Source organism: Gadus macrocephalus, chromosome 6, assembly GCF_031168955.1.
Source record: "Gadus macrocephalus chromosome 6, ASM3116895v1".
Taxonomy (NCBI): Eukaryota; Metazoa; Chordata; class Actinopteri; order Gadiformes; family Gadidae; genus Gadus; species Gadus macrocephalus.
This window is the reverse complement of record NC_082387.1, coordinates 7,836,033-7,850,740: the sequence shown is the minus strand read 5'-3', so window position 1 is coordinate 7,850,740 and position 14,708 is coordinate 7,836,033. Positions and strand designations below refer to the sequence as shown.

Sequence of the window (14,708 nt, the reverse complement as noted above, 5' to 3'; positions counted from 1 at the left end):
AAAAAAACAACAAGGAGTGGAGGCAAAAGCATGCTTTGCAAGAATCCCCAAGCGGTTCCAAATAAATGTAAAATAGTTCACTTGAAGAAAAAATATAACATATATATAAATATATATATTTTTTTTCTATTCATATATATATACATGGAGGTGGCTTTTAACCCAGTTTGCATGGGGTTCTGGGAATAGGCCTGTCTCTGTGTGTTATTGTGAAATCAATGAAATGAATCTCTGCTGCAGAGAGAGATTTGGGGGCCCCTGCGACTTCTCCACTCCTCGCCTCCAAGACACGAGCGAGAGAGTGCAGCGATACGTGTTGCTGTGAGTGCAGTGTTTTGTGTCAGTGTGCGTGCGTATGTGCGTGTGTTTTTGCGGATTGCGTGTGTAGATGAGTGTGGCGGGTTTGGGTTGGGGTTGGCTTGAGTGTGTGTACACGGTTCATTTCGCCGTGCCATGGACCATACCAAAAGGCTGCGCCAGCATTTCCACCACCATCCTGTCTGCTCACCTCATTATTGCACGGAGCGAAATGCAAATATACGTCCGGGTCGTGTGTGTCTATCTTTCTCCCTCCAGCCCATCCCCTGTCACAAGGGGTCTAAATCCGCGCTGCGCTTGCAACGACATGTTTCAATAACGCGTAGTCTGAGGTTGAAATTAACTCCTGCATCATGCGCCGTGGTAAATGTACACTCTATAGGTCCGAGCTCCTAACCTGTGGCATTCCTAACCTCCCAAATTCAACTTCGGAATTCCTAACCTCCCATATTCAACTTTGGAATTACTAACCTCCCATATTCAACTTTGGAATTCCTAACCTTCCAAATTCAACTTTGGAATTCCTAACCTCCCATATTCAACTTTGGAATTCCTAACCTTCCCAATTCAACTTCGGAATTTCTATCCTCCAAAATTAAACTTTGGAATTTTGTCTGTTTACCAACCAGATTGCAAAGAAAATCTCCGTCCGAAGCGGTTGATTTAAAAAGCGTAACCCTGGATTTATTTTCCTGCCAAACTGCACAACGTTTCCCCCCGGTTGTTAATTTTACACCCTGTCAATGTCCTTTTTTTAAGATAACCCGCACGCTCCCGTCTGACATTGACTCGAGAGCCAACCACCGGCGATTTCATCGTCGTCGCGTCGAGATAAGGGACCCGCGCGCGCGCGTCGTTGCCCTTTGTTTAATTACAGGACGTTTTTTTTCTTTTCTCCCCCCAACACTTCCGCAGTAATTATAATTCAATGATGCACACCATCATGTAATGAAAATCATGAAAATCCACTCAATGCTTCATTAGCACGGGGTCATCAAGGTGATCGATGCCATTCTCCCATGTGCTGAGTAGAGAAAGAAAAAACACACACAGAGACCCCTTTGAACACGGAACAAAAGGGCTCAGTTCATTGCCAGGGCAATGACCACCAAGAAAAAAAAATAACAATCTCGTTTGGTAGCCACGCAACGGATGAATCTTTTCCGGCGACACACTTCTGCCGATACCAGACACGGTGGCGTGCGTCTGAAGCGGTAATCTCCGGGGGTCATCGCGTCGCCAGACGGCAAGAGCCGATGGCTGGTAGAAGCAGATACGGAGAGAGGAAGTGTGGGTGTTTGTTTAAGTGCGTTTGAATGGAGGGGGACGCTTTATTTCCTCCCCTCTGAGTGAAACTCAACACGGTGGTGCAGGAGAGGAGGCTCATTCTTTTTGTTCGGCGCACTGAGTCATGCCATTGGTGTTTAGACGGCGCATTTCATGTTATTAATGTGCCTCGGGGACTCGGTTTGAGCTCATCAATGAGGTTAGTCATTTTTCGCTTCATATAATATAATAATAAGTCATAATAAGAGTGACCCGGTGGGCCCCAGAGGTACTGCAGATAGAGTACGTCTGATGTCATCTTGGATCAAGCCTTCCTATTATGGTATTATGGTATGTTAGTACTTCTGTAGGGGGGGCGTGCGGGGGGGCAGCACAGAGTGTTACTTGCCAAGACCGACCACGACCGCCATTACCCTGGTAGACAGCCCGGTACCTATGTCTCTCCCTTCATGGTGCGCCAAACTTGAGGCATGTTCCTAATCTTTCCCCGGCTGAGTGCGATCTTACCTATGTAGGGGGGTCAGGTGAGAGGTACTCACCAAAGGTCCACAGCCACCGTAGGCGAACAGCTACGTGTCATGGCGCACCGGCACCTCGTCTCCAGGTGACCAGCCCGCGCTTTGAATCCCGTCTCTCAAATTTCCTTGTGTATTGAAAACCAAAAGTTCCCTCATAGAAATGTCTTGGACCAAACGTGTGTCCTTCGTGTTAATCCAAGAAACTCGGAGTCCCAGCTGCGGAGAACCACCTCCACCGACTCTCTACTCAGAGAACCTACAACCTGAGACTCACCTGCCGCCTCAGCTGTTGGCATTTAACGCTAATGAGCACCTCAACACCGCCCCCTCTGTGTGATGACCGACCCCAACCATAAGCATCCTAAAGCTAAACCTAATCATAGCACAGTAGGCCTTTGGCCGGACACCCAAAATGTTACGGGGCAGAGTCAATGAGAAATCTTACTGAAGAGACATTTTAAAATGTCAAATCTCATTTGCCCGAGTGGTTGAAGCTTTCATTTGGGGATAATAATAAGCTGCAGAGAGTTGATTTGTCTTCTTTAAAGAACATTTGGTCCCGACAGAATGTTTTAGCTTGTCCTCCTAGATGGATAAGTTGGCTGGCTGAGTTTGTGTTCGCTGGGAGTCAATTGTGCATTTCGATACCCCCCTCCAGCAACATGATTGGTCGAAATAAACCAGAAGTGAAAGGGAGAGAAACGGCCTGATTTTAGCTTGTCTGCTTTCCGACTTTAGATAATTAATCTTAAATCTGATTTGCGCGACATTGTGGCATTGATCTTAACGTAACGGGGAAATTCCGTACTCAGATTCTGCTGTCCGTGGGCCAACCCACTTTCACACATTGATTATGACGTCTCAAACAGCGTGAGCACAGATAACTGGACTGCTGTTTCACCGTCTCCATTCACCAAACAGTACCTCAACACTGCCCGGAATCTTCTATTTTCCAATTAATCTTGTGTATACGCTTTATCTTGATATCTTGCGAATACAGAAGTGGGCCTAGAGTCACATAGGGTTCAGAACTCCTGCTGCGGAAGAATATAAATAAATACAACTAAATATAAAATAAGTCATAATAAATAGCAGAATGGAGGCGAATTCATGTGGTGAGAATAACAGAAGCAGCAGCTGATAGATCTCATTGTGTTGATGTGTGTTCTCTTTTCATCCAGCCCAGCGATAAAGCTCACTTCTTATACAGTAAAACCCCGGGAAACATCCTTGCCTTGGTTCATTCCACTATGAGACGGAGTCGAAATCAGACACGTGAAAGAAATATATTTTATAGTCATTTGTCTAGCCTTGCGTGACACGTCAAACAGAGGAAATGCTAAGAAAAAGTACATAACACAACAAAGCCTTCCTCACTGGGAGGGAGTTGGGACATTGTGTGTGTGTGTGTATATTTTCACTGTTGGCCCCGGTTCCCGGTCTGCATGATGACACTTGTGACAGCTTCTATGGGCTGGCTTGGCTTCTGCCACAGCTTCTTCAAGGGCGACTCTAACATATTTTCCCAGAGTAAACAGCACATGGGAAGTATGTGTGCTCTTAGGCCTTCAGCATGGATTACTCTGCTCAACCAATCGAACTGAAGTTAGTCTTGAGCATTCAGGAGATGTTCGTATTCAGTGCAAGAAAGCCTGGAAACAACGATGACTTTGCTCTCTGTGAAAGGGAATTTCCTTGTTTAGAAATTACTGCACGTTCTCCTCTCCGTCAACGATAATGCTCTCCCTGCATGCATACACACAGGCGTGCGTTTGCCAAAGTTATAATTAGGCCTACATCAATCATATGTAATTATTGTTATAATTAATGTTGTTCGATTTGAAAATGGGGATTAGGGCTCGTCAGGTTTGTGAATTTTGTGACTTTTGGGCTGTCATAATTGCTGCAAACAGGATGGTCACATCTCTGTTTGGTATCTGAGTTATAAGTGAACAGTGGCTATAACTACGGACTGTATAGAGTAGGCTATAACTCAGTGGTGGAAATGGCCATGAGATGCTAAAGAACTCACGGAAACATAAATTATCTACCATGAGGCGGACACAGATAACGGTTAACCTTGCTCCCTGTTTATTCACTTGGACCAATTTAACCCAACGGTGGTTTTGTGTTGGAGAAAGTTTTCACATCAGAAAGTTAGCTGAAGAGGTGTGTGGAAGAAAGGAAGAAATAGAAGCATCAACTGAAGAAACACAATAATTTGGTGACATAAGGTTAATACGATTACAATCATTAACCATTAACTGTAACTTAACATTACTGTTAATTAATGGTTAACTAATGTTCTACTAATCATTAATAATAGTATTGATGTTTACTGGTGTTAACTAAGGTAATGGTGTTTATGGTATTCATTTATGCATGAATAGGTTTAGGGTTAACCCTAAAGAAACATTATTTAATAGGATAAGGGTTAACCCTAACCCTTTAAAATAATGTATTGATAAATTCCTTTGCCCTTCGATGAATACCTTGATTGAGATTGCATTTGCTTTGCGACTGGATCCACAAAGTCTGAAAGTGAGGCCTTGCAAATCTGAGTTCTTTGTATTGTGAACTCCTTCGACCTCCTTGCACCTTAAAGGGGTGGTTCGGAATTTTGGACATAGGGCCTGATTCCCAAGTTAGCCTTGGTGTTCTTTATCATTGGAGACAGTTTTCAACACATTTCATTCAGTCCTTCTAGTTGCAGAGTTTGCTCGTGCTAGGCTAGCGCATGGCAACGGGCAATACTAGCCTGCTAATAAAACAGTCTTTCCCACTCCACAGTACACCCGAGGCAAATCAACCATAACGCCAGACGGTTGATGTAAATGTCTGTTCTGATACAATGATGTTAGAAATAAAAGCAACCTTGCATTGCATTGCATTTTGAGGGACTTGCTGTGTCTCAGCAGCAGTGTTATATTCCTGGTAGTAGGCTACGGCAGCGGCAGACTGATGCCTAGATTAAATTCCGCTGCTGCTGAGAAAGTAGTCCCTCAAAATGTGATGATTCATGCGATGCGAGGTTAGTTTTATTTCTAACATTATTCTATCAACACAAACATTTACATCTGGCGTTATAATTGATTTACCTCGGCTGTACTGTGGAGTGGGTAAGATGTTTTATTAGCAGGCTCGCATTGCCCGTTGCCATGCGCTAGCCTAGCACGAGCGAACTCTGCAACTAAAAGGACTGAATGAAATGTGTTGAAAACTGTATCCAATGATAAAGAACACCAAGGCTAACTTGGGAATCAGGGCCTATGTCCAAAATTCCGAACCACCCCTTTAACATCGTTGCTCAGTCCTGGCCAATCCTAAACCCTCAACCATTCACACGCCCCCTCACTTATGTTTCCTTTGTGGTTCCTGGCACGAGGTAAAGGTTTCCCTTTAAGAATCATGTAAGCCAATGTCCCATGGATTGTATTATTGGTAGCCTTTCTGCCTTTTTCTTAACATGATCATGCTCTAACAATAATCAAAATATTGTGCTGTTCAAAGTGTCCTAAAAATAAGCTATTCTTCAGACAGGTTGATAGAGTTGTTGAAATATTAATCGTAATGTTGATTCAAAATATCTATAAAAAATGATGTAAACCTTGTTCATAGCATCACTATTCAAAGGCCTTTGTATGCATTCTATTTAAAATTTTGAAATGTCGCTCTCTAAATAAGAGACATAGAGCGGGAGAAAGAGAGAGAGGGAGGGAGGGAGGGAGGGAGTGATGTTTCCATAGTGATGATCACCAACATACAAGCATACAAACATTTCCATTGAAATTGGAATTTCTTCAAATACTGTCTAGGTCTGATCAGTGTTCATTCCTCTTTGAATAATAGATGTCATATTATAACAGACGTTCCGTACGCACAACAGACTGAATAACAAGGTGGAAACACAAAGCAATCTTGTTATTTTACAGATGAATGTGCAGACGCATAATGGAACGGCCAGCCCTAGAACAGGGCAGCTGAACCCTTGGTTGTCCCCAGAGGAGGTTGTGGTAAAAATGTGTGACAAAAAAATTGTTTATGCACAGAGACACACACATATATATATATATATATATATATATATATAAATAGGTGTCACGGTTTGGTTTTAGGGTCATTTTGTCTTTTAAGTTTTCCTACCTTTATTTTCTTTTGTTCTTTGTCCTGTTTCCGTAGAAACAACCCCAGGACGACCTCATACGGATGGCGGTTCTGGGGCAGGGCCTGTCGTCCCATTACACGCCCCAGCGGCCCTGGAGATGAACATGATCTTGGAAATGGAGCAGACGGAGAAACAGGCCGCGGACCCAGGCCACGGGCCCCTAGGGTTGGGGGTCCCCAGAGCCCATGGCTCAATGACTCGGGTCAATATTTTTCAAAATCATCACTATTTGTTGTTCATAGTCCTTAAAACTGATTTTCAATGTCAATCATACTTGAGTTTTAGTTTTTAACCAGCTTTGTATACCAGTTTTAACAGCTAACCGCGGGTTAATATGAAGCCGGAAACCATTTCATCCCTAATCCACATGAAAAAAAAATGTTAAGCCACGATGACGCAACTCGCTTGTGCAACCATCTCTCGGAGAGCTGGTCATGGCAGAGCCCGTGTTTTGCATTGAATGCAAAAATGCAAAACATTGAATGCAAAAAAAAACAACTCATACAGCGCGCAAGGTGAGTTTGTTTTGCATTCATGCTAAACAAGGGCTCAGCCATTGACAGCTCTCCAAGAGATTGACGGACATCTTCATGTGTACCAAGTGCAGCAACTTGGAAGCCTTGAAGTAGCTGAGTTATTTCATAACGGCATATGCAAAAGCACTCTTTCATGTGATTTGAACATGGACTCACAAGACCAGGATGGTCTCATGGTTTGCACTCAGCAGAATGAAGCTGTGAAACGGTACAGTCGTAAAGTATATTTACGTTTAGGACATATAGCAAATGCTTTTATCCAAAAAAGGGTTTGGAGAAACGGTAAATGGACTGCATTTAAATAGCGCGTTCCTAACCAGTGGCCACTCAAAGCGCTTTACAATATTGCCTAGCATTCACAGATTCACACGCAGACTGCGGTGTCAGCCATGTAAGGCGACAGCCAAATCATCAGGAACAGTAAGGGCTAGGTGCCTTGCTCAGGGATACTTCGACACTCCATGTGTCCATCCAGTTACCAGCCAACCGGCATGTGGCTCTACCTCTTGAGCCACATGCCGCCCCAAGAAAGAGAAACAATATATTGCTTTCGGTACAGTCAGGATGTTCATAGAAACAAGTGCCAAGCGCCAACAATCTCTAGATTAACCCATTCCAGTATATAACCAAAGATAGCTAGAATAAGATGCTACACGATGCCAAATAATATTTTTAAGTGCACGGATGTACAACATACAAAAGGTTTGTACATTAAGTGCCAGAACTTAAGTGTGGAAGAGGGGTTTGGGGGCGCAGTATTTAGTCGTTTTCGGGGAACTCTACACAATCACACATTTTCTTTGCCTAATTGAATTGATGTTAATTTTCAAACGATGGCTTTAACCGTGAAACCCTCGTTTCAATTAAGCTCATGAAGTTAAAGTAAGCAAGAGAGGAAGTTTAAGATAAGAGAGTGAAAGATTAATCTTTTATTAAATGTCAAGGTAATCTGACAGGTACACAGAGAAAAACATGTCCTTGTTTTACGTTCCATAATTGACTACTTTCCACACAGTGCAAAAGTTACAATCTATAAATAGTGACCTTAAATGGAATGGATTATTAATCAACCGCGTGACATGACGAATGCTCAAGATAGACCTTCAAGCTGAAGCATGAACTACTTGAGTACTTCGTCTTTTGCTGGGATTCTGTTCCAGGAAGGCTGAGATGGACGTGTGGGTGTGGACAGAGACCACCACACTAAACGTCTTTCTGAGGCTCGTGCCGACTTTCGTAACAGGCTTCAGTTTAATAAATGAATAAGAATCGTATTAGATTGTATCTCACATGATAGAATTTCCAAGAGTAGGTAAGTAAATGCGTTCAGTAAATTAAATTAATATAACCATATTACATATCAAAATACTATATATATATATATATATATATATATACATATATATTTCGCAAATTACAATTGCAATTGGGGTCTTTCTTTACCACTAGCTCTTCTTGTCCGTCTCGTCGGGGCACACGTGAGCCAGGACGAGGTCCACCATGTTCTTGATGACGGGCGGCGGCGGGTGGATGTTGTGGGCGCTGTGATGGGCGAGGGTCATCTCCCAGGCGTCCACCAACACCACAGCCAGGCCCTGGAACATGGCCCGGAGCACCCCGTCCATCTGCAGCGAGAACCAGTCGCTGCTGTGCGTGCTCGTCGTCTGGTCCATGGCCACAAAGTTGGCCGAGCGGATCACCACCAGGGTGCCGGGGCCCCGGGCCAGCAGCCGCACTGTCGCCCGGCGGATGTGGCGCATGCGGCGGATGTAGACCTCCACGGGGAAGGAGGTGAAGTGGGCCCAGACGCTGAAGAGCACCACGGTGTCGGGCCCGCCGGCCAAGCCGTCCAGCTCGTTGGCCACGTAGCGGAGCTCACTGACGACGACCGGTCTGATCCGGATGGGCGGCCCGTGGCAGCGGTACTTCATCAGGATGTTGTGTTTGCTGTCCACCGCCATCAAGGGCCCCACCATCTTGGAACGGTGCAGGTTGAACTCTGGTTCGTAGGAGAGACCGAAAGGAGGAGGTTGTTGGAATATGATGACGGGACTAATGTAAGGGTCAGGGTAGGGCTGTGCAATTAATCCAACTTTGATCGCGATTTCCAAACTCCAAACTGATATAAATCGAGTTGAACCGATATTTTTTTTCTTATTACCTTTTTAAGTATATTTGTTTTAATTATTAAATGATTAATAGAAATAGAACAGCTGGATACATTTTTCTACATTATTTTCGATTTTCTATTTGAACATTTTGTGAATTCTCAGTTGCAAAGTGTTTTTTTTTAGAGAAATGCAGAATAAATGCATCATGTTTTCAAACTCGGAAAATAATCGTTTGAATAATTGAGATCTCAATATTGACCAAAATAATCATGATTATGATTTTTTCTATCATCGATAATCAGGCCAGTGCGTCGTGCGCACGGACAGAGGGGTAAAATGGTAAAATGGTAAAATGACTGCATTCATTAAGCGCTTTTCTAACCAGCGACCACTGAAATCGATTAACTATATTGCTTAACATTCACCCATTCATGCACACATTCCCACACCGACGACGATGTTAACCACGCAAGGCGACAGCCAGCTCGTCAGGAGCCGTTAAGGTAAGGTGTCGTGCTCAGGGACACCAGGTGGCGCCGGGGATCGAACAAGCGACCTTCTGGTTACCAGCCAACGTGCTCTACCTCCTGAGCCACATGCCGCCCAGGGTTGTCAGTGCTCACCTGGTATGAAGGCGCTGAGGTACTCGAACCACTGCCTCATGGTGGAGTCGCCGTACATGTTGATCACCTTGCCGGTCAGGCACAGTGTGATGGACGAGGGAGTCTCAAACCGGCGAGCAGGAGTTCCCCCGACGGGCTTCCAGTAGCTTTGGTAGTAATACCCAGCAGGGGTGTACTCGACCAACTCTGCCCTGGTGCTGCTGTTCTCTAACCTTTGTCCATCTACGAAGAATGAGTACGACACAAATGTCACAAGACGAAACACATACAAGTGGGCACCACCAACACCCATAAGCAACCTCCTCCATAACCTGTAGCAACGACTGTGTACTACTGTGTGCGACTGTTTACCTATCTTCTGAGGAAGCACGTCGATCGAGTCAGGTCCCGACGCATGGAGGACCACTTTGAGGTTCACACCGCTGCGAGTGATCAAAGAAACAAGGATAAAAGCACCAGAGTTATACGTCACAAACGAGAAGAGCAATCGTACGGCGCCAGACCTCCGAAAGAGCAGCGCCTCCTGCTTGGAGTAGAGGGGCTTCTGGTAGCCCCCCATGGCGTGGTTCACCCTGGCGTCACAGCCCAGCCGCTCGGGCTTGTAGCAGTACCAGGGCTCCCCGGTGTGGGGGTCCGTGTGGTTGCACAGCGGCCGCTGCGGGTAATCGGGCGGCAGGCACGGCAGGCACGCGGTGGTCTCGGACAGGTTGCCCACGCGGTACAGGCTGTGGAAGAAGATCCGGTTGGGCCACCTCTCCCGCAGCCGCCGCAGCACGGCCACCGCCTCGCTGGAGTGCACCATGGTGACCGTGACCGTGGCCGGGCCCGCCCACGGCAGGGGGAACAGCGCCGAGTAGGAGCCGTCGAGGTGGTCCACCACCCTGCCCGCCACCCCGGCCCCCAGAGCCGGGGAGTGCAGCCGGGCCACCAGGAAGTCCCCGCCATGGCGCTTGGAACGGCCCTGGAAGTCCTTCATCTGGACCAGGGCCTCCAGCTGGTCACCCACGCGCCACGCCCTCCGGCCCCGCGAGGGCAGGATGGCGAACAGGCTGTGGGCGGGGTCGCTGGTCTGGTTGAGGGGCACGGGGACCGGGCCGGCCGGGGGCTGGGGCCAGGCGATGGCGTCCAGGAGGCGGCGGTCCTCCAGGGCCTCGTCGGGGGTGGGCCCCGGGCCCCGGTGGCTGCAGAAGGTGGGGACGGGGTGCTGGGAGGGCTGGGGCGTCTTCTGGGTGTAAGCCGTGCAGCTGGAGTTACGGGGCGGGAAGAATAACCACGCCGTGTGGCAGCTCAGACCCTGAGGAGGAGAATAGGGGTCCGGTTTAAGGGGAAGCGGGCCGCGGCTTTGAGTAGTCGTCCTGAAAACTGAAACTGAATTCATTGTCTCCGCCGTCATGAGTGCATCAAACTTCAAAGGTGCAGACACGAGGGCTGTCCGTTAAATTGATCGAGATTTCGGTCGTTTTTGTCAACCGATCTCCAAACTACTAAAATCGAGTTTAATCTGTTTTTTTTTTATCAATTCAATGTTTTATAGAGATTGGAAAAATGGAACAATTAGAAACATTTTTGTGGAATTTTTTTTTTTCCAGTTACAAAGGGTTTTTTGGGAGCGAAATGCTGAACAAATGCATCAACTTTTCAAACTCTAAAATTAATCGTTCATATTCATATTCATAATCATATTCACGAATAATCGTGAATATGATTTTTTTAATAATCAAGCAGCCCAAGCGGACACACAACCAATTGGTGCATCGGCCGTGTGTGAGGGTCAGGGTGATAACATTTTGGTTGGTGCCTGTGCTCGCACAGTTCACACACGCATCAGAGAATAAATACACTGATCATCCCTGTCATTCTTCAACTCTCCAGCGTTTGGGAGAGCCAGCGTTTGGTGAGCTAAAGGGTGCACACCTGCGGCTGTGCATCTGAGTGCTACACACACTCCCAGGTGAGTGCCACACACACCCAGGTGACTGCCACACACACCCAGGTGAGTGCTACACACAACCGGGTGAGCGCTACACACACCCAGGCGAGCGCTCCACAAAAACTCAATATGCAAACCGTGTTGAGTTCCTTCAATAATGCCTTCAATAGTGCTAGCTGGATACATTTATAGACGTACCATTATTAAAAAGTATACTTCAAGTTTCTTTTGGCAAGGCCTAGCAGCAAGTTTAAATAAACAATATAAATAAGGATAACCAATACTACAATTGAACCTTTGCATTCAACCTTTGCATTCGACACCTTTGCATTCGACACCTTTGCATTCGACACTGTAGAGTAGACCATACATTACTTCTGGACAGGTTAGAAAACTGGGTGGGGCTTTCAGGCACAGTCTTAAATTGGTTCAGGTCCTACCTACAAAATAGGAACTACTTTGTTTCCATTGGCGATTTTGCATCAGAATCAACCAACGTGACATGTGGAGTCCCACAAGGTTCGATCTTAGGACCCTCTTTATTCAACATCAACATGCTCCCACTAGGGCAAATCATGCAAAATAACAATATTGACCATCATCGCTATGATGATGACACGCAAATCTATGTATCGCTATCACCAAATGACTATCGGCCCATAGATCTGCTGTGCCAGTGCATTGAGCAAGTGAAAGAATGGATGTGCCGAAATTTCCTTCAACTAAATGAGGACAAAACAGAGATAATTGTATTTCGTTCTAAAACGGAAAGGCTTAAAGTAACCCAACACCTTCACTCTCACCTTCACCAAACCTCAATCAAAGCCAGAAATCTAGGGGTTATCATGGATTCAGATTTAGTCACATCAAATCAGTTACAAAATCGGCATATTATCACCTTAAAAATGTAGCAAGACTTAGAGGGCTCATGTCCACCGAAGACTTACAAAAACTTGTACATGCCTTTATCACTAGTAAGCTTGATTACTGCAATGGTCTCCTTACAGGTCTCCCAAAACAAACTCTGGGGAAGCTTCAGCTTGTTCAGAATGCTGCTGCTAGAGTTCTAACAAAGACCAAAAAATCGTTACATTGGCTTCCTGTAGGTCAGAGAATTGATTTTAAAATCATGTTGCTAACCAATAAATCCCTAGATGGTTTAGGCCCAAAATATTTAAATGATATGCTTCCACTACATAAGCCTTCTAGACCACTAAGATCCTCTGAGACCAATCTGTTAATTATCCCCAGAGTAAACACGAAACATGGGAAAGCAGGATTTAGTTACTATGCAACAAATAGCTGGAATAAACTCCCAGAGGATTTAAGACTTATTGTATGACAATGTTTATATGTGAAGCACTTTGACTGAAAAGTGTGAAAAGTGCTATATAAATAAAGTTGCCTTGCCTTGCCTTTGCCCTCTGATTAAATAGGGAATTTACCAATATTGTATGAAACAAAATTTAACTCGCACAAAACGCACACAATGACCGATGCAACACTTACCAACACTTACCAAAACAAATTCCTATCAACTGTATTTTATATACTGTTGAAATGGCTATAATAATAAACTTAAACTTAAACTTAAACTTACCTCCAGAGTGACAATGTCACGCAGCAGGAAGAAGAAAACAGAGACGGCGAGGAAAAGGAAGACGAGGACATATTTGAATCGATGTCGAGAATTGATGAGCCCCTTCGGTAGCGCATGGTAAGCTACCGCGTCATACTCCACTGTCACCATGCTGGCAATAGTAGTAGCGTGGAGAGAGAGAGGAGAGGAGACAGGTATTAAAAACATAACTTTCGTGTTTGTGTGTGTGTGTGTGCGCGTGTGTGACAACATAATTGCCAGACCAGTTCATATTATATACTGTAGAGTCTGGTATTAGGCAACTCGGAAATAGCAGAGACGACATCACTGACCCTTCCTGACAGCCCTCGTGGATGCTTCTAGGTACGTTTAACTTTTGCACTACTTCTCTCACTGTACTCATGCACATAAGGCTTAAACTCAGGCTTTATGTACAGCGTTGCCAGTATGCTGTTGCAACCCACTTAGTGATTTAATCAATAGCAAAACGAGATACATAACTACTCTGCATTATTTTTCAGGGCATTTTCCACCAACCCATACTGGTGTGTGTGTTTGTGTGTGTGTCTTTGTGTTGTTTTACCTCGTAGAAGCTGTGTTAGAATCACCCAGGGAGAGGAATGAAGCCACGATATGGAAAGGTGAATTGCAAAAAAATACGCAGAAAAAAGCAGGCACACTGTTAACCACTCTTGAAAAATGCTAAGGACTTCAAGTGGGACTTTGCGTAAGTTGAGACGATCACTGCCCACAAAAATATTTACATACATGTAACGTCATGTCCACCAGCCATTCAATCCCAGACACACACACACACACACACACACACACACACACACACACACACACACACACACACACACACACACACACACACACACACACACACACACACACACACACACACACACACACACACACACACACGGATAAGGATTGAAAATGTATTTATGGCTTTATTCATTCAAATTCACAATTTATGACTACCAATATAATACAAATGGATAAACTGGAATACAACAATTCTTTTACATTTAAATGTTAGTTTCTTTCAATCCCAGTTCATGGCTTATTGTAACAAACCAGAATTGTATGATTATGTCTTTTTGACTCGGTTCTAAATAGGTATTTGTTTTACAGGTTTCCAAGTTGGATTTCCACTTTTTGTAGTACTAATAAATACAAATAAATGTACCTCACTTTTGATTTGCAAAGATACAGTGGCTTACTTGCCAGTATTTTACTCTTAAAAGGTTTTAAAGATGGGTGATTTTAAAGTGAAAAATTAAATATATCACGATTAGCGTGACACCATCAGATTGTGTGTTCTGATTGAAGGCCATTTCTTCTAAACCCTCTCTTAGCTTCTATACATTAATTGTTAACACAATGTTTAGTTGCAAAACTGTACCCAGACACTGGATTATCAGTTTATGTATAGTTTCTGAAATAATCAACTTCTAAAACCTTAACAATTATAATGGAAGTCAGTTGGAGGACAGCGACTTCCACTTCTTCAGACCTCGCAACTCTGTAAATTTTTTATATTTTTACTTCGATTGAACAATTAAAAAAACAACTTTGTTCTTCATAATCATTAAAACAGAACTTGCTATAATT

The 14,708-nt window shown here is 44.5% G+C and overlaps 1 protein-coding gene and 1 long non-coding RNA gene across 3 annotated transcripts; one reads left to right on the top strand and one right to left on the bottom strand.

The window, feature by feature from the left end:
• Positions 1–1,466: 1,466 nt before the first annotated feature.
• On the top strand, positions 1,467–6,698 carry LOC132459032 (uncharacterized). Its single transcript, XR_009526087.1, has 3 exons — positions 1,467–1,804; positions 6,056–6,136; positions 6,303–6,698. It is a non-coding gene; the product is annotated as an uncharacterized LOC132459032 (long non-coding RNA).
• Positions 6,699–7,740: 1,042 nt separating this feature from the next.
• LOC132459364 (NXPE family member 3-like) lies at positions 7,741–14,025 on the bottom strand. 2 transcript variants are annotated; one of them, XM_060053846.1, is made up of 6 exons: positions 13,672–14,025; positions 13,089–13,239; positions 10,062–10,852; positions 9,910–9,980; positions 9,559–9,780; positions 7,741–8,823 (listed from the first exon to the last, which is right to left on the bottom strand). In XM_060053846.1, the coding sequence occupies exons 2-6, from the start codon at positions 13,236–13,238 to the stop codon at positions 8,270–8,272; spliced, it is 1,788 nt and encodes a 595-aa protein (XP_059909829.1). In that variant the 5' UTR covers position 13,239; positions 13,672–14,025; the 3' UTR covers positions 7,741–8,269. The 2 variants fall into 2 exon arrangements, with proteins under 2 accessions (XP_059909829.1, XP_059909828.1); XM_060053845.1 differs by having other exon boundaries at positions 9,910–10,852.
• Between the last annotated feature and the right edge of the window lie 683 nt (positions 14,026–14,708).